Genomic DNA, 18,782 nt, shown 5'->3' on the forward strand with positions numbered 1-18,782 from the left:
TGGTGGCCAAGAAGGCCAATGGCATCCTGGCCTGCATTAGGAATTGTGTGACCAGCAGGAGTAGGGAGGTCATTCTTCCCCTGTACTCAGCACTGGTGAGACCACATCTTGAGTACTGTGTCCAGTTCTGGGCCCCTCGGTTTAGGAAGGATATTGAGATGCTTGAGCGTGTCCAGAGGAGGGCAACGAGGCTGGTGAGGGGCTTGGAACACAAGCCCTATGAAGAACGTTTGAAGGAGCTGGGGTTGTTTAGTCTGGAGAAGAGGAGGCTTAGAGGTGACCTTATCACTCTCTACAACTTCCTGAAGGGAGGTTGTAGACAGGTGGGGGTCGGTCTCTTCCACCGGGCAGCAACTGACAGAACAAGGGGACACAGTCTCAAGCTACGTCAGGGAAGGTACAGGTTAGATATTAGGAAAAAAATTTTCACTGAAAGAATAATAAAGCACTGGAATTTTCTTCCCAGGGAGGTGGTGGAGTCACCATCTCTGGATGTGTTTAAAAAAAGACTGGACATGGCACTTAGTGCTATAGTCTAGTTGAGGTGTTAAGGCATAGGTTGGACTTGATGATCTTAGAGGTCTCTTCCAACCTCATTACTCTGTGATTCTGTGATTCTGTGAAAGTAGAACCTCAGCCCCACCTGGGCCAACACATTCAAAAGCCTGGACTGGACAGAGATCATTGCACTTCAGGGAACAACCTGCATTGGCTGGAAGATTAAGGTGGAAGAATAAGAATTTGAGAAACAGAATCACCAACAAAAGAGCAATAGAGTCCTAGTCCAAATGACATAATTCCCCTAAGGACAGATATAATTCTAAATGTAAAACTACAAACCAGACAAAAAATAACACATTTGGTCAACTTTGAATGAAAACCACTCTGGAATGAATCCTCATGCTGGACCAAGTTAGTTACATCTTTCATGAATACCTGCCCTATATCTATATCTTCCTTTGCCAAATTTTTCAGTGATCTGGGGAAATATTTCCTAAGCCAGAGGGAGCAGTTAAATGTCTAGTCCTCTTTTAAAGTCACATGGAAGTGTTGTACCAAGTTTCTCCAATACTTTAAAAAATGCTGTACTTAAGCTTCCTTAAATTAAAGCAGCATTCATGGGTTTTTTTCAGTAAAATTAGAACATGTTTCACATAAAGAAGCAACATTGGTTCAAAATGTGATTAAGAGAATCACAGATTCATTAAAGTTGGAAAAGACCTCTAAGACCAGAAGTCCGACCTTCTCTGAAGAGATATGAAAACCAGTACATTAGGAAAATGTGCTTTCAAGAAAAAATGCAGGCGGTGATGTAGGATATTCTGGCATGTGCTCTTATTAGAAGATGATGGATAACATTGGACACCCCCTGCCCCATGCCAACACGCCCCCCCCCCCCCCCCCCAATATTAGAATTACAGACTCTTACATGTTGGAAAAAAGACCTCTAAGATTGAGTCCACATGTAAAGATAATATGCCACCACCAAAACATGTCCCAAAAGTGCCACATCTGAATGTTTTCTGAATATTTTCAGGTATGGTGATTTAACCACTTTGTAGATAGCCTGTTCCAACACCTGACCCCCTTTTTAGTGAAGAAATTTTTCTAATCTCCAATCTAAACCTCCCCTGGCACAACTTTCCATTTCCTCTTGTTCTGTCACTCGTTACCTGGGAGGAGAGCCTGACCCCCACCTGGCTACACCCTCTCTTCAGGCAGCTGTAGAGAGCAGTGAGGTCTCCCCTGAGCCTCCTTTTCTCCAGGCTGAACACCCCCAGCTCCCTCAGCTGCTCCTCACAGCACTTGTGCTCCAGACCCTTCCCCAGCTCTGTTGCCTTTCTCTGGACACGCTCCAGCCCCTCAATGTCTTTCTTGCAGTGAGGGGCCCAGAACAGAACACAGGATTTGAGGTACAATTATGGTAAAGCCTTCATCAAAACAATTTAGGTTAGGAGCCATACTGTACAGCTTCTCCTTACATCTCTAATGAAATTTAGTTAATTCCTATCAATGACAGTTTTTCTGGCAAGAGTACTGCAAACATAATGTGTATTTCTCCAAAATGAAGTAAAAAGGTGTCACTATTTTTTTCTGTTAACTGCAAATAGTTCTTCTTATGTATAAGAAAACCTGTAATTACATAGCTATGTATAAAAAGCTATTTTTATGTAATTAACTGCACATTTCATAAAATACCCTCCTATTTAAAGCTGATTAAACTGATTCTCTTTTTCAGCTCTTTTTCTTCTGGAAAGAAAAACTTATTTTTAAATATGCCTATTTTTTCCCTCTTCAAGATAAAAAAAAGAGGCTAGCGTTGTAGAGAAGTGGGACATCAAAAGATGACTTCTTAAAACAAAATTTATATTTTTTCTTTGCTCTGTTTCATTAAAATGGGATATGGGAGCAGGTTTTATAAAATCTTAGATTTTGGGGGGAAAAAAGCTGCAAAGTAATTTGTTTTCTCTACAAAGAAATGTTTGGATAAAGTTCAAATTTGAACTGAAGGAAGTAATATGTCTTGTAAGAAAATGAATCAATCCAAGAAAGGGAGAAAATGTTTAATCAGAGAAGCAAAAAATGTTTAATCACACAGCCTATCTAGATAAGTTATCAAACATGATTTCTCCAGATATTCATTTAATGAGGATGAGTTTTCTCTCAGCTGGCAAACTGAAAAAGTGATAGAATTTTGCAAGATCCATCTCTAACCACCGGGAGTATCAGAGGTGAAATGTTCACCTCAGTTAAGCAACTGGGAATTTTACAATTGATTCCATATACCAGTTTTTTACTGTAGTCCAGTCTAATTTCCATGCAATCTGTTATGCCTCTCTAATATTTTATCCTGAAGCAGAAAAAAAAAATATTCAAAGATGGCTGTAGAGGCTTTGTCCTTGAGAGAACCTGCCAGTGTCATAGGAACTTCCTACCATGTTTAACGTTTTAAAAAACTTCTATAGTTCTGAAAAGCTTGGAACTCTCACATGTTGCTGATATTTTTACCAGCTTTTAAAAACAGCCAAAAAAGAACTGCACCAATGTGGATTCTCATTCATGTGACTATGAAAGGTAAATGCTGCATGTGGATTCTCTATGGGAGAGCTTTCAAAAAGAAAGTTTTGGCAGAGTTAGGGATATGCACGTGTATGTGCATTGCCAGACAGCTATAAATATCAGATCCATGGAGAGCACAGGACTGGAGGACAAAGGCACAAAGACTGGATGGTGTATTGTAGACAGAGCTGTAAAGTGCTTTTGAAAATGAGAAAAGATTTAGTGTTCGGCAAATGTGAAATTCATGAGGTGTGTTCTATCAAAGAAATTAGCCAAGGCACAGAGGAAAAAGAAATTTTGTAAATAAACCCAGTGGAAATTTTTTCTTGTTCTGTAAAAACATTTCATTGGCTTTAAATTATCTGGAATTTTATATTAATGAAAGTAAAATACTTTAGTGGTGGCCAAGTTTTCAGATGGAAAGTATTTAAAGATTAAAGCAGTTTCCACCACAGAAATATATAAATGGCCAAGCTACTTTGTGTTCTTTATCAAGAAATGAGAGTTGTGAGCACTTCTAAGGAAAATAGGGATACATGATCTCTGTGTGAGAAATACATGGAGCCCCTGGCAGGTCCAAATCACATTGAATCTAAAGGTGGAATGGGAATTAAAAATACAGAGGTATTTTCCTAAAGTTAGATTATGTGAACAATTTTTAATCTATCTATCTAAATGTAGGTGCCAAGCCTTTCATAACCTGTGTAGTTTTGTTTTGCAGTTAAAAAGAGAAAAGTACCTCTAGTGGATAAATCAATACACACAACTTAACACCCATTTTAAGATCTGTCTTTGAAGAAGAAATATAGCTTTCTTCTATTTTAGAGGCAGAAGAAAATCCCCAGAAATTAAACACTTGACTTTTGGGTGCTAAGAGCCGGGTGAGACAGACTCCTCCACTCTCCCCATGTGCCCCTATACATAGAAAGGCACACATGCTTGTTTCGCAACTTCTTTTGCAATTGGCTTGGAGGAAACTCTAATCAAGGTATTAATTTGTGGAGACAAAATCTTGCCTCCACATGAGGCATGGAGAAGAGTTCAGCAGTTGGATCTACAAGCCAGTCTTGCCTGGTCTCTATGGTCTTCTCTTTTATTTTGGGCATCTCTCAGAGTAACCTTCTAAAGTTAATGTTCTGTAGCTTAGTGATCTGGTGTAAGACATTGCACACCTAGTACTATATTACAAAGTTTAAGTTTATTTTAAAAGAAGAAAACAACAGTGTTTTCTGTTAATGTTAGTTAAGCTCATTCATTTCCATTTTCCATTCAATAGGCAAGAAAAGCACTATCACTTTCTGATATTGTTTCAGGAATTCTCTTCTAGCAGAAATAGTCTTTTAGAGACAATTCACAAAAATTATTTCTGGAAATGTAACAATTAATTAAAAAATGTAGTAAGTTTGTATCTTGTTTTGCAATATGTTCTCACATCTGCAGCTGAACAAACAGAATTATATTTCCCAAATTACCATTTGATCTAGCACATTAAACCAAGGCTTTCATTGTACTTTGGAGAGTATTTTTAAATGAGCTGGTAAGTCGCTTATAAGAGAGTACCAGAAGGAACCCACTGCTGCTGTAAAAAACTCTCACAAATTTTCTGTGTTCAGTGGATCCGTCTGTTGAACTCCAGTTGAAGGTTCCTGCACGCATTTTAGTACGTGCTTAATCTTATGCATACAGCCAAACACAATGACATTTAGGAGAAAGGCTTTTGTGGTTTTAGGGTTTCAGAATTTCCTATGGGACTGCAAGATACAGGTCCACTAGGTATAACATTCATGCACATTGGGGTAGCACTCAGAAGCCACATTGAGACAGCTGGACCATTGTGCTAAACTTTTTACAGATATCTAATAGGAGATTGGCCTTCCCGTCAAGTACTTATAGTCCTCAATAGAACAGACAGTTTAAACCTTGAAAACTGAGACATGGGAATGCAAAGTGACTTGCTCCAGGGGATGGATTTTGTTTCAGAGATTCAATACTCAGCATGCCAGACTTCTCATTATGCAATATCTTATTTTAGGAGGACAAATGTTTGAGAGGAATAAATACTCAAGAGGGTAATTATTGTGATTCATTGTTTTTTGCTTGTTTGTTTGTTTGTATGTTTGTTTTTTAAGCTGGAAAGATCTTAATGTAGTCTCTTTTTGTTCACCTCAACCACTAATTCAGTATTAAATTTTAGAGCAATAAGCTGTTTTTAGGTAAAGTAATGCAGTGATATTTTTTCTGGTTATAACTCTTTAGATAAAGTGCTACCTGATGTGATATATGTCTCCTAAATGCAAGATAATTAATTTGCTTGAAGGAGTTTGTGATCAAAAGAGAAAGGTAGATGGTGATTTAAAGGGTGCAGGGTCTACAAATAGAACACAAATAGGGTCGGATGTTGTTGGATGTATTAACTATTTAATTTGTAAAAACCTCCCTGTTTCACTTTTGTCCTATTTTGGATAACCATGTTTAGAGGTATCCTATTCTACTCCAGACAGTTTTTAAGATAGTAGTAAACTTATCCTAATATATCTATAACATTTTTCATCTACCCACTTTATGTAACACTGTCTTCTCTTTTATAATCCTGCCTGTCGTCTTATATCAGTGATTTAGTTCAGCTCATTTAGTTCATCTAGTGTTGGGAATTTTTCTTAATGCAAGAGCATAATTTAGTTTTAAATCAGCAGTCTCAAACACAACTGAGGAAGAGCACATGTGTTTCAAATCTGTACTGGATTTGGGTGCAAGATAGTTTAAAACTACAGAGCGATGAATTTGGGGGATTTGTCTTTTAGTTCCAGAACTCTAACTAGCCCTGTGTCCTCTTCCAGGAGGTGGAGGTCAGTAGAGTGATCAGGAGGAGATGGATCAGAGAGCACAGAGGAGAGACTGTTGGGATGGTCTGTACAAAATGAGTAGATCTTTGGACATTTTAACAGGAAACACCAATCTCAAAGCTATTTTAGGAAAACTGCTTAATCTCATCTCCGATGTCAGAATTCTCACAGACATAAGTTGATAAATCATTGGACCTTGGGAGGCGGGTTCATATTTAGATTAAATGATTCTCCCTTCTGTGCTTCATCTCACATGTAGAGTTTGCATCTCCATACGGGTTGGCTGTTCCTCTTGGAAGGAATTCTTTAGGGTGGGAAAATGTGCACAGTATTTTTTACATCAGTGCTGGCAGGTGCACAGAGCTGAACAAAACAATTTATATGACTGACCCATGAAGACATGGACCACTGATGGCATTGCAGACACACCTCAAATTAAAGTCTTCATGTGCTATTATGGTGGCACAAGGAAATGTGACTTCCTAAACACACTTTTTAATTTTTTTTCCTCCCTGAAGTTTACCAGATCAAAGAAGCATAGAATAAGCTAAGTTGGAAGGGACCCTCAAAGATAATCAAGTCCAACTCAGGCCCTGCACAGGACCATTCACGAGAATCACACCATGTGCCTGATGAAATTGTCCAAATGTTCCTTGAATACTTCTCAGGACTGGTGCAATGACCACTTCCCCAGGGAGCCTGTTCCAGATGCCAACCACCCTTTTGGTGAAGAACCTTTTTCTGACCTAAACCACCCTGGCACAATTGCAGACCATTCAGGTCTTGTCACTCTTCACCAGAGAGAAGAGATCATAGTCTGCCCTTTTTTGGCTAGGGGAGGGGAATACAGGGACCGGCTCTGTGAGAAGATGCCAGGGTGTGGAGGAATACTCCTATGTCAGACAGAGTTTTCAGACGGCCCCAAAACAGACCTGCTGGTGGTGAAAGCTGAGCTGGGCAGTGATGCTGTGGCGCCTCTGTGGTAACACATTTAGTGAAGGATAAGAAATACTGCATAGGAGCAGTGAGAGAGAGCAGTGAGAACATGTGAGAGGAACAGCCCTGCAGACCCCAGGTCAGCACAGAAGGAAGGGCAGGAGGTGCTTCAGGTGCCAGAGCTGAGATTCCCCTGGAACCCCTGGAGGACCATGGGGACGCAGAAATCCACCTGCAGCCCCTGAAGGATCCATGCTGGAGCAGGAGAAGTGCCCTGAATGAAGCTGCAGCCCATGGAGAGTCCGCATTGGAGCCAGCTCCAGGCAGGAGCTGTGGCCCAATGGAAAGAGGAGCCCACAGTGGAGCAGGTTTTCTGACAGGAATTGTGGCCTCTCGGGAACCCAGGCTGAAGCAGTCTTTTCCTGAAAGACTGCTTCTTGGAGAGTGTCTACAATGTAGCAGTTCTTGAAAAACTGCAGCCTATGGCAGGGGCCCATGCCGGAGAAGTTTGCAAAGGACTGTATCTCCTGGGGGGATCCGATGCTGGATTGGGCCAGCAGCCTGAGGAAGAAGGAGAGTCAGACACAAGTTGTCATTGACTGATCACAGTCCCAAATTCCCATTTGGATTTCCAAAGCATAGGAGGAGGGGAAGAGACAGCAATGAAAGACTATCCTCATATCTGAAAACTTCCACAATACAAATTAATCTTGAGTCTTTCAATTTTGGCGCTTCCATAGTTTGTGTTTTTATGACAGATCAGTCTGTCAACATATCTGTAATAGCCAACTGTGCCAGAGCTTTCCACACAGGAGTTGAAAACATAAGGGAAAGCATTTTAAAGTGCTCATTCCAGAACCTGCGTCCTGGAAACTCAGTGAGTCATGGCTGATGCAGGTTCTATCATGTTACTTTGGTGTTAGGCTGCAGGTTTCCCAGGTTCCTACATATATGGCTCCTATACCTGGTACTGTTTGCTGCTGAGCAAAAATAACCTTGTTGGCAGACCAGCTCTACATTACTTATTCTCTGTAAATATATTTTTTAGAGGATTTAAACTGTATGGTTATAACTTGGGAATACGAAGTTGCTGGAGTTTTTTGCTTTTTTGTTTTTCGAGATAAGCTTTGTGTTTTAAGTGAGGGACTTGTCTTTAGAATAATAGCAGGAACTTTGGAAATTATTTGTCTTACAGGGAAAGAAGACCATGTGACTTGACTGTGTGTCTCAGTAAACCCTTCAGCATATACAGATTTTGGCATTATGATGTCTTTTCTTAACTGAAGGTCCTGTGAGTCACATATTTTTTGAAAGTGATTGTGCTGTCATGTAGTACAATCTGCTAGAATAGAACACATCTAATTCTTATTACAACTACTGCATTAACACTATATTGTCTTTTTAAGGTGCATGGCAATGTTTTTTCTTTGAGTCTGTTCCAAAGGGAGCAGGCTGGGTGGAGAAAGAATCAAGACTAGCCCTTGGGGAAAGCCTTGGAGGTGTTGGTGGATGAGAAGCTCAACTCGGCAAAGAGTGTTCACAACCCAGAGAGCCAAACGTGTCCTGGGCTGCATCCAATGGCGGGCAGCAGGGCCAGGGAGGGGATTCTGCCCCTCTGCTCTGCTCTGCTGAGACCCCACCTGCAGTGCTGCAGCCAGCTCTGGGGTCTCCTGCACAAGAAGGAGCCAGATGGAGCCAGTCCAGATGTGGGACACATGTTTCCAGGGCTGGAGGGCCATTCCTGTGAAGACAGACTGAGAACCAGGTTTCAGCCTGGAGGAGAGAAGGCTACAGGGAGGCATAATTGCAGCCTTCCAGTACCTGAAGGGAGCCTACAAGATAGATGGAGAGAGTCTATTTACAAGGGCATGTAGTGACAGGACAAGGGGGAATGGCATTAAACTTTAAGAGGGTTGGTTGAGATTAGATACTAGGAATAAATTCTTCACTGTGAAAGTGGTGAGGCATTGGAAAACTTTGCCCAGAGAGGTTGTGGACACCCCATCCCTAGAAATGTTCAAGAGCAGATGGAATGGGGCTCTCAGCAACCTGATCTAGTGGCAAGTGTCCCTGCCCATGGCAGGGAATATTGAAACTAGATGTTCTGTAATGTCCCTTTCAACCCAAACTGTTTTATGATTCTGAGTCTGACCGCCACATTCATCTCATCTTTGGTGAGAAAGATGGCATTGGAAAATCCACAGAAAAAAATAGGATGTGTAATACAGCTAATAAATTGTCAACTACAAAGAGATACCTGGTTTAAAGACAAATTATTATTCAATATTTTTCAAAGTATGCTCATAAAAATGTATTTGTCACTGTTTTGTATTTATGAGGGAAAAAGTCCTGAAGAAAATTTTCTTAGAATGCTAGTATGCAACTGTTTTATCAAGCATAATTTAGTGCATTTTTAATAAGTAAGATGCCTTTAGAAGTGTAAGAGAAATGGAAAAAGAATTGGCAAATTCAGGTAGTTATGTTTGCCGGGAGGCATTTTCTGAGCACAGTAGTGAGTTGGAATGCAAATCCTCATGGTTTTGCTGATTTTGTGGTCACTGCTGATTACTGTAAAATTGATTCAGGAGTGTTGCAGCATCTCTGCATATGTTTAAGCTTCATCTCCATAGTGTCACAGGCATTTTTCCTCTCTATGGGTTTTGTACTGAGTAAGAAAAAAGTCTTATAACACTCATCTTAGCATTTTTTCATATCAAGGAGCAAAGAAGGACACTCTTCAATTATTTCTCAGTCTTGATCTCAAGTATAAGAGCACAAGTTTTCTTGGATCACCTATTTCAGGACTTTATTTGTATTCAGATAATATTTTATCACATTTGGATTTAGGCCGGGCAAGGATGGTTTGCTTTGAACATGAAGGATTATTATTCTGTTACTCCAAGTTATAAATACTTTAGGGTCATATTATGTTATTTAATGAAATTTGAAATTTGACTTTTTTCTCCATCCTGAGAATGAATTTGAGCTTTAACTCCACTAAGTGTACAATTTCACAGCTTAGCATTGATTTCTTGAATTTTTCATCATGTGGATTCCTACTGAAGGGACCATGTGCTACAAAAAGTACTCTGTGACCCTGTAAAACTGCAAAGAATACAACAACAAGGAGCCTTAGGAAAGATTTTGTCTAAACATGAAACACATTAAGTAACTACCACTTACATGAGATTTGTGTTCAGTTATTTCAAAGTTAATTGAACTGTGTTTAAAAATAGAGAAGGCCTGCCATATCCTCACAGAAATACTAGTAAAACATGGAGAAATCCCTTTGCAGAGGGTAGTAACGTACAGGATACAACTGAATGAATGATTATAGAGGGAAGATACAAGAAACAAATGTTTAAAATGGATTATTAATAAGAAAGATTGTGTTTTAAAATAAGGAGATATAAAGGACATTTGCTGCAGAAATGAAGGCCTAAATTAGGGCTTCCACTGAAAAATGAAATTTTTATAGGGCATTGAAACAACAGTAGAAAGTCATTTACATTTTTAAATAAAAATACAGGAAATAGGAAAATAATTGAAGCTGTTCTATATTGATGATGGGACAGAGAAGTAGTAAAATCTGGCTGGAGATTTAAAACTAATAGATATTTCACATTGATTTTCACTCAAGGAGAATGTTGATCTTAAAAGAGATGTGATGACTAATGGAACCAGAGAAGTCACATCTTTCTTCCCTGGTTCTTCAAGAAGTGGTTTACTGAAGGACAGATGCAATAACAAGCGCCTCTTGCTAGAGCTGTTAAGTTGTGATATGTACGATCAGTGAAGTTATAGAATAGATTTTGATGGAAAGAAAGCTTTATAATATGGATATAGAATGAAAATGGCATAAAATTCAACCAGAAGTTACTGAGGTAGACAGGATAGGATTGATGTCTATCTTCCAGTTGCCAAGAGAATGTAATAAAATAGACACGCTCTTAAGAGAAGTAATTTATGGAAATGGAGACAAACAGAGCAAACGGCAAGCATGAAACTCTGGAGAAGGATGGCAACAAATTTTAGTAGAAGAAGAGGTACCAGGCTGGAGAAGCACAATTACAGGAGAAAGATCATTTGTGTCTAATTTTACAGTAGATATAAAGTCAGGGTACCATAATGGAATTTGCTGCAGAGGCAGATAAGTACATCGAGCAGAGCAGAGTAAGACTGTAAATAAATAATTTTAAAGAGTGCAGAAATATGTGTGGCATGATGGAAAATAAATAATAGTGACTAATGAAAATACTCTGCTATAAGCAAAAACTAATCACTTGCAAATGGCCCAGAAGAAAGGAGGAGCAGACTTTTGATCCCAACATGATCATCAGCCATCATGGAGGTTCAGATTTTAGGAAAACACAGTGTCATCTTAGGATATGTAATAAAAAATATTTTGTGGTTGAGATGGGGAAATAATGTAAAAAACAGCAGGAAACTTTTAACTGAAATTCTCAACATGTCGGTCATCTGTGTTCAAGCAAGATGAGATGGAGCTGGGAAAGCAGAGAGCAGTGCTTCCTTTGTTGATTATTGGAATGACAAGCCGGTCATTTGAGGGGTCTGTGGGAATCTGTTTTGTGTGGTCCAGCAAAGAAAAATACTAGGATGGTTTGTAAGAGATGTGTATATTTAAGGTGAACTTAGGTAAAGGAAGAAAGCTTTTGAAAAAGCTTTATTGATATAAAATCTGGCTATAAAAATCATTAGGATGGGAGCCATAACAGTGGAGGAGAACATAAAATCACAAAACTGCCCTCAAGCTACTTACTACAGTTCTGGCATCAGAACTGGATAAATTGCCCAAGTCTTAGGAGAAAAATACACAGTTTGTATTTCCAGCTCTTTATGCAGTAAATGTAATATGAAAAAATTAAAGCTGAAGTGGTTTGAATTTGCTAAGGGTGTACATTGTACCTCAAGTGTGCTGCACATGCAGAATGATTGTCAACTCCAAGCTAGTGGGAGGATGCTGTAAGTTTTCCCATGTTTAGGAGACATGTAAGAATGGTCTGTAAGAGAGGATCTGGGACATGAGAGCATAGGAAATACTGAGAGGAAAGCATAGGACATATGATGATCTCCTAACTGATTGTTCTTTTCTCCATTTTCTGTGATTCTGGGAGAGGTATCTCTATTAATGATCACACAGTTTCTAATAACATGGTTTGTGCTTCAAATAAATGGGATGTTTTTCATTAGACCCTTTATGAATTGATAGAAATGCAGTAGTTGCTCAAGAAAATGCCCATATGCCTGCTTATTTGTGCAGAGATCAGTAAAGTTCTTACCCAATCTGATGAAATCGATAGAAGTTTTTCTGTATGTCTTAAATGAGTCCAAGAGCAAATCAAAACTCAGAATATATATTCAGGTCATCTGTTTTCTGGTTTTCACTTAGCACAGAGTAGAAATAAAAGGGTTGGGGCAAAAGTCAGATCACACTGAGTTACTACATTTTACTTAAACTGCCCTCTTAAAGTCAAGGAGATTATTCATGAAGTAGGTTTTCACTCAGTGTCTCTAGAAGTGCTTTAATGTACTACAAGGGCTTCCTGCTTAAAAGGGAGCAAAGGTTCTACCTTGTTACTATTCAAAATGTCCCAATTTCACTTACAAGGTCAGTAACATTTTTTTGATAATTTTCACATTTTAGAATGTGAACATTTTTCTGTTCATGGTAATGGAAATGCTCAATGCCTGATAGTAGGCAGAGCTATGGCTAAAACAGTATGTATTGATTTTTTCCACTGGTAAGCAAAAACACATGTTACTTATTCTGCATTTTAGTTTAGAGCAAAACCACAATAGATACTTCAGTGTTCTATGAATAGGATCGGAAAGTCACGAAATATTATTTAGCTATTTATTTATTGGTGTCCAGAATAAAAAACATGGTGAAAATTGATTGTAATTTTACAGGCAGAATTGCAAACCTTTAAATTAAAAATTTGAGGATGTTGCGATGTGTAAGTACAAGCTTACAGATTTTGTCTCTACTTAAACTCTGTTTGTTTCTTTGTTTGTTTCAGTTTGCTCCCAGTATTCTAGAGGAGTTTTTGCCATTTTTGGACTATATGATAAGAGATCAGTACATACCTTGACCTCATTCTGCAGCGCCTTGCACATCTCCCTCATCACGCCCAGTTTCCCCACGGAGGGTGAGAGTCAGTTCGTGCTGCAGCTGCGGCCGTCCCTGCGGGGAGCCCTCCTGAGCCTGCTGGATCACTATGAATGGAACCGCTTTGTTTTCCTCTATGACACGGACAGAGGTAAGTTGTGACCCAGCGCTCTTATCGTCATCGTTCAAATGACTTTTGCAAGAGCTGGGAACTTTTATGTCCCATTGAGAGCTTGGGGAGCCAAATTTTAGAGGGCCTTCGAGGTGAAATATCTCTGACTGAGTAGCTGTGTGGCTGAAGGAAGAACTCCTTAGCCTGCAAAAATTGGGTATTGGATTCACACAGTAAGTAATCGATCAGCCGAAGCCTGTGCTGTAAGTCTAGAATACCAAAATCTTTAAACTAATGGTAGTGAAACAAAAACACAGTTCAATAAGCAGAATGTTACAGCACTATTCTCTCTTCAATTCACTTCGTAAATGACAGCAGTACAAAGAAGTAGAGAGGAACAGTCACTTCTCTGCATCTGCATTGGTGTAAGCTGAGATGAGGGTGAGCCTCAGACTCCAAACTTTGGAAGGTCAGGGCAGACAAAGGCTCTGCCCTGAGGCTGTGCCAGAGTATTAGAGGTCAGAGGTGATACCTGCCAGGCACAAAGTACCCCCAGACCAGCAGAGGGAGGGAGTGCTGCTGCAGCCTATCTTCTGCTCCTTTCATCTGGAGTTACCTCTGTGATGGACTACACTTTTACAAAATATATAGTTAATTACAGAAAAGGGTGTGTTTTCTACCCACAGTCTCCATTCCACATCCCAACGCATCTCAGAACTGTTTAAGTGGTAAAAATCTCTAAGTGCATCATTGTATGTGACCACTCAGTGATGAATTGAGAGGTAAAAGCTGTTCTCCGAGTTGTGTGTTCACTCTGTCGGCAAAGTCTTTGTTTTTGGAACAGGACTGAGTGAGCATAGCTGAGCTTCTGCAAAAGAGGCAAGATTTTTATGTTGGTGTCTTGCTTTCAGGGGGGAAGCAAACAGCGTAGCTGTAGTCAAATAATTATTTTACTACAGCTGTTTCAACATAGTTCCCCATGTGGACAGTCTATTCCAGAATTAAAGTGGCTTTATTCCAGTATAATTACTCTACAGAAGAAATCAGGAATTACACAGACCTAACTAAATCTGTTGAATTATTTGATTATGGCTATAGAAGTTAATTTTCTCCTATATACAAGCACTACATTTTAGTGAGTTTTTACCTTGATATTCTGCCTAAATACCTGAATTTGAGTCAAAATGAATAATGGAAGAAAATGAAAGTTTGTATTGTTTCATAATTGCTTGTTTGTTCTTTTTAACGAAATGTTTTTTTAATACTTGCTGGATCAAAACAAGAAGTTCTGGGAAGCATTTTAAAATGTATTAGTCAACCAGAAAGAGAAAAATATATCAGACATTTAAAGTATTCCTACTCAAGATATAGTTATGGGTAACAAGAAAGCAAGCGCATAATTACAGATGTGGTCTTACAAGTTCAACATATTGTTAAGAAGTGCACAACCTGCAGTTACCTTTCTCATCTAAATTCACACATTTAATTAGATTGAGACATCATTTTTAAGCAGGTGATATCACCAAGGACAGTTTCAGAACAGAGTCTGTAAAAGCATGGTTAATAATTAATTCTTATTGCACTGAACTCAGCCACTCTGAACTCATCAGCACATCTTTGATAAAGACATGACATTTTCCAGCTTGGATTAAGGGGATGCTACATTGGGTAGCATCTCTCAAATTCTGAATTGGTCTTGTGATGCTGGAGTTTCATGCTGGAGAAAATAAGATTCAATATATCTTTTGGTATTAAGAGTAAAGACACATAGTTGCTGAGTAAATTTTCACCACCTTTGCACAAGACAAAATTTTAATGTGGACCTGAGATACACTTAAAAAAAAAAAGTAAGCATCACCTTACTGTCAGAGTAACTGTAAAAAGAAAAAGAAAAAAAAAAATCATTAATGTTGAGTCATAAAATCGCTGTCGGTGAGGCCGGTAATGAACCTTGTCTAGATTTCTGAGATCCTTCCTTTAAATTCCAGATGTCTCCCTGTTTCTCTGAGCATCCCCATTTGAAGCAAATTGAAGGAAGGTGAACCCCCTCAGCATTTTGTTGCTGAGCTTGCAAGTTGATCTTTGCAGCTTAAGCGGGAAGCTATGAATAAGCTCTTATGGGGAAAGGTCAGCAATAAGCCTGTCTGCAGAAGCTCCCCTAACCTCCCAGTCCTTATGGCTGGAGCCACCTATGTAAACATTTCAGTTTAGGCCAGAAATGTACTTCCGTTGCATGTCTCTAAGTCATTCCCACATACCACACTTGGGGTTACACCCTGTAGCAGTCTTGCACAAACTCTGATGAGGTGGTGGCTTCAGCTATTATGTTAAATCTCTGTTTCTGATGTTCTGCCAAAGTCACAGTCTGTAAAATCACTGTCCTGTGACAGAATGAAGATACTAGGAAGAATGGCAAAAATACAAAATTAATTGGATCTAGCAGAGGATGTTATGGAAAAGGAGAGCAGTTTTTGCAAGAGGCATTAGACTTAAGAGGAAGATGAAGGAAAATTCAGCTCATTATTTAACAGGGGAAAGTGAGCAAGTAAAGAGTGACACAGAGGGCTAAATCCTGAAGGGTCCTTTTGTTTCAATGCATTCCTCTTTCTCTTACTCCTATTCTCTTCCAAGTTTAAAGAGGTTTAATTATGACCTGATGCTGAATACAATTAATAGTAACAGCAAAGTGCCAGGAACACAGACAGGACAGGAAAAAAAGCAGTCTGAAGAACATTTATTTGAGTTATGCAAAGCATAGTAGGAAAGAGCTGAAACAAAAACCATGCCTCCTTGAGATACCCAGAGGAAAGGGAAGTTCTGCAGGGAAAAAAAAAAGCTCAGGTAATATTTGATGTCATTTCTAAAGGGACTTAAGTGAAAAAAACCCGAATGAATAGAGCTGAAGAACATTCAGTTTATATATATATATATTTTTTTTTTTTTTGTGCCTGAGAGGTATTTAATTTAAAAAGAGGCATATAATCAAGTGGAGCGGTGTATCTGTAAATCCATGGGATTTTTGACCTAGCACAAGCCTGTCTGTAGTGTGTTTTCACTAGTTGGTGGAAACATTTTCAGGCACCAGGAAGAAAAATTTGGATGCTGAAACCACAGAAGAAGGTGGGAGGAGTTTGTGTGACTTGTGAGAAGCTGTTTAAGAATAAAATCATGGAATAATTTGGGTTAAAAAAGACCCTGAAGGCTGAGTCCAGCCATTCACCTAGTGTTGCTGTATTATGTGAGCTTTTGTAAATTGTTTACAACTCTGGCTGAATTTTCCCACAGCTTCCTGATGTAAACATCTTGTTTTTCCACATTCCTTTCTGATGATAGTCAACTGATGGACTTCTAGCCTGGCCAGTGGGATGGAGAGGTGGTAGCCTTGTTCTCCGATCCCTAGTCATTCTTCAAAACCTATAAAGCAAGGTCTTTGTAAACAATAAAGTCTTTCCTTCTTCAGCCTTCGTTTTGCAGAGTCAAATCTGTGAGTATTTCCTCATGTCCACTAGCAACACAACCTAGCACTGCCAATATCCAATATAGACTTGAGCAGTGGAAGAACTGAGCCTACAAGAGGTCAGTGTTAGTTAAAGTGCAGGATTACCCGAAGCTGAGGGGTCCCAGGATGGAGAGTGGCACAGGGGCTGCAGAGCAGCCTGGGCACACATAGAGAACCAGGGAGGATGGCAGCCAGCAGGCTGGAAATGGCATTCACAAAATGTCAGCATCCATTTGAGTTCAGCTGTGTTTCCCAGCAAGAGTTTTCAGTCCCTGACTGTGACTAAAGTGGGGAGCACAAAGGGTAGAGCTACCAGCTGGCCTAGCAGTTGGCTCACTAGAGGCAAAGACTGTAAAATAGTTATATTCTATAGAAATTGGGCAACATGTGTGAGCCTGCTTATGTACCTTCTTAATGCTTTTTTCTTTCCCTCCGCACATTTTAATTACATGTTCATAAAGCCAACTCAGTCATGGCTGCAGATGAGGAAAATTAGTTCACTGTGCACAAGGTAAATTTAATTTTCCCACATTTCTGGATGGTGTTTCAATAACAACTCCTTTAAAGCTGAAACTGTTCTATGAAATCTGAACCTGGCAGAAGGTTTATACAAGCACTGGTGGCCTGTTAGAATTAATCCTACAGTACACAGAGTAGCAATCTCTAGGCTTTTGTCTCTAAGAACTTGTGGAGGATAAGAGAGTCCCAGAAGAGAACAGATGATGTCTGGAGAAGGCAAATAATAGTACAGGAAATTTAAAGCTTTCCCTCTTATTTTGAGGGGTATTATGGCTTTCATTTACAATCAGTTTATCAGGCTAATCTAATTTCCAGCTTTGGCAGAGCATCTGGGTCAGCAGGAGCCATTAGGTTTGGTGTATCCATGATTAGTACCTCCAGAGATACTGCCTTGGGCTTGATTTCCTCACAGAAAAAAACCCAGAAAATAGAGGTTCAACTATAGACAATCTGAAAAGTAGAAACCATAACCCCAAATTTTTTGCTAATAACATATTTTAAAAATAAGATCAGGTATCAGGTGTGGTACATGGGGTTTGTCTTTGAATTCGCATGACAGCACAGAGAAAGGCTTTGTGTTAATGAGCCTCGCCAAGGTATGAGTGACACAAAAAGGGTTCAGGGTTCAAAGTGATCTGGGAAATTGATAGTTCAAGAAGGTGAACTGTGATAAGGTGGTATAAAGGCTAAACATAGTAGGGAAGAATCACAGATACAAAGTGCACAGTAACTGTCTCAGAATTAATATCATGGGATATATTTCAGGAGTTGTGATGAGCCATAAGTACAATGTAAGTACAGAAAGCCATACTGTGTCCAATAAAGTAGAGGTTATTTTGAAATTTCGAAAAGGAATGTTGCATGTGAGACACGGAAAGCTGAATATTCCCTGCACCCAGCTGGCCCTGCTGCCGTGTCACAGGTTGAGATTTCCACTGCAAAAGAAAACATCAAACATTTTGAAAAAAAATTTTCCTTGCCCTTTTAAAGCACCACATACAGTTTTCAGCTATAACAAGGGCCTTCAGTGTAAATGTAGCACAAGAATCCATTGCTGGCGCTGTGATCACAGACCACTACATACAAGTTTCAAGGGTCCACTGAAGAGAAAGAATATTAAAAAAAAAAAAAAAAAAAAAAAAAAAAAGACAACCTATGAGAAAAAGCTTTTACAAATGGAGATTTCATTTTATTTTTTTAATTATAGGATTGCTAAGGAGCAAATATCAATTGTTTGTACCTGATGCGATGCAATCAAGATAGAATTATGTAGGCAGATTTAAAGTGCTACTAGGAAAAAATGTTTCAATCGGGTTGGAATAAGCTGATGAAGTTCTTACCACTAAGGTAAGATTGTTATTGGGTCAGAGGTTTTGAAGAGTTTAGTAAATATCTGCAGGGATGATGGGCTTTGCTCTATCCACCTCATATGATCTCTTATGTCCCCTCAGGATTATTTATGTAGCTGCCATGATTTCTCTAGGAAACTGGGAATGACTTCTTCACAGGTCTTCGGATACTGAAAGGATGATTTTCTTAATTTTATACTATGGAGCAACCCTCAAGAATATATTATTTCTATTTAATTATACATACATACATACATACATACATACATATATATATATATATAATTTTTATATATATATATATAAAACTTTTTTAAACATTTCGTGTGTTCTA

The 18,782-nt window shown here is 39.1% G+C and overlaps 1 protein-coding gene across 8 annotated transcripts in view; it reads left to right on the plus strand.

Moving 5' to 3' along the window:
* The window catches only part of GRIA4 (glutamate ionotropic receptor AMPA type subunit 4), a 221,320-nt gene that overhangs the window by 61,717 nt on the left and 140,821 nt on the right, over positions 1-18,782 (plus strand). For all 8 annotated transcript variants that reach the window (XM_040090112.1, XM_040090095.2, XM_040090153.2 and 5 more), the window contains exon 3: positions 12,881-13,120. In XM_040090112.1, the coding sequence (XP_039946046.1) occupies positions 12,881-13,120 (240 nt within the window). The remainder of the gene's footprint in view (positions 1-12,880; positions 13,121-18,782) is intronic.

Source organism: Hirundo rustica, chromosome 2 (genome assembly GCF_015227805.2).
Source record: "Hirundo rustica isolate bHirRus1 chromosome 2, bHirRus1.pri.v3, whole genome shotgun sequence".
NCBI lineage: Eukaryota > Metazoa > Chordata > Aves > Passeriformes > Hirundinidae > Hirundo > Hirundo rustica.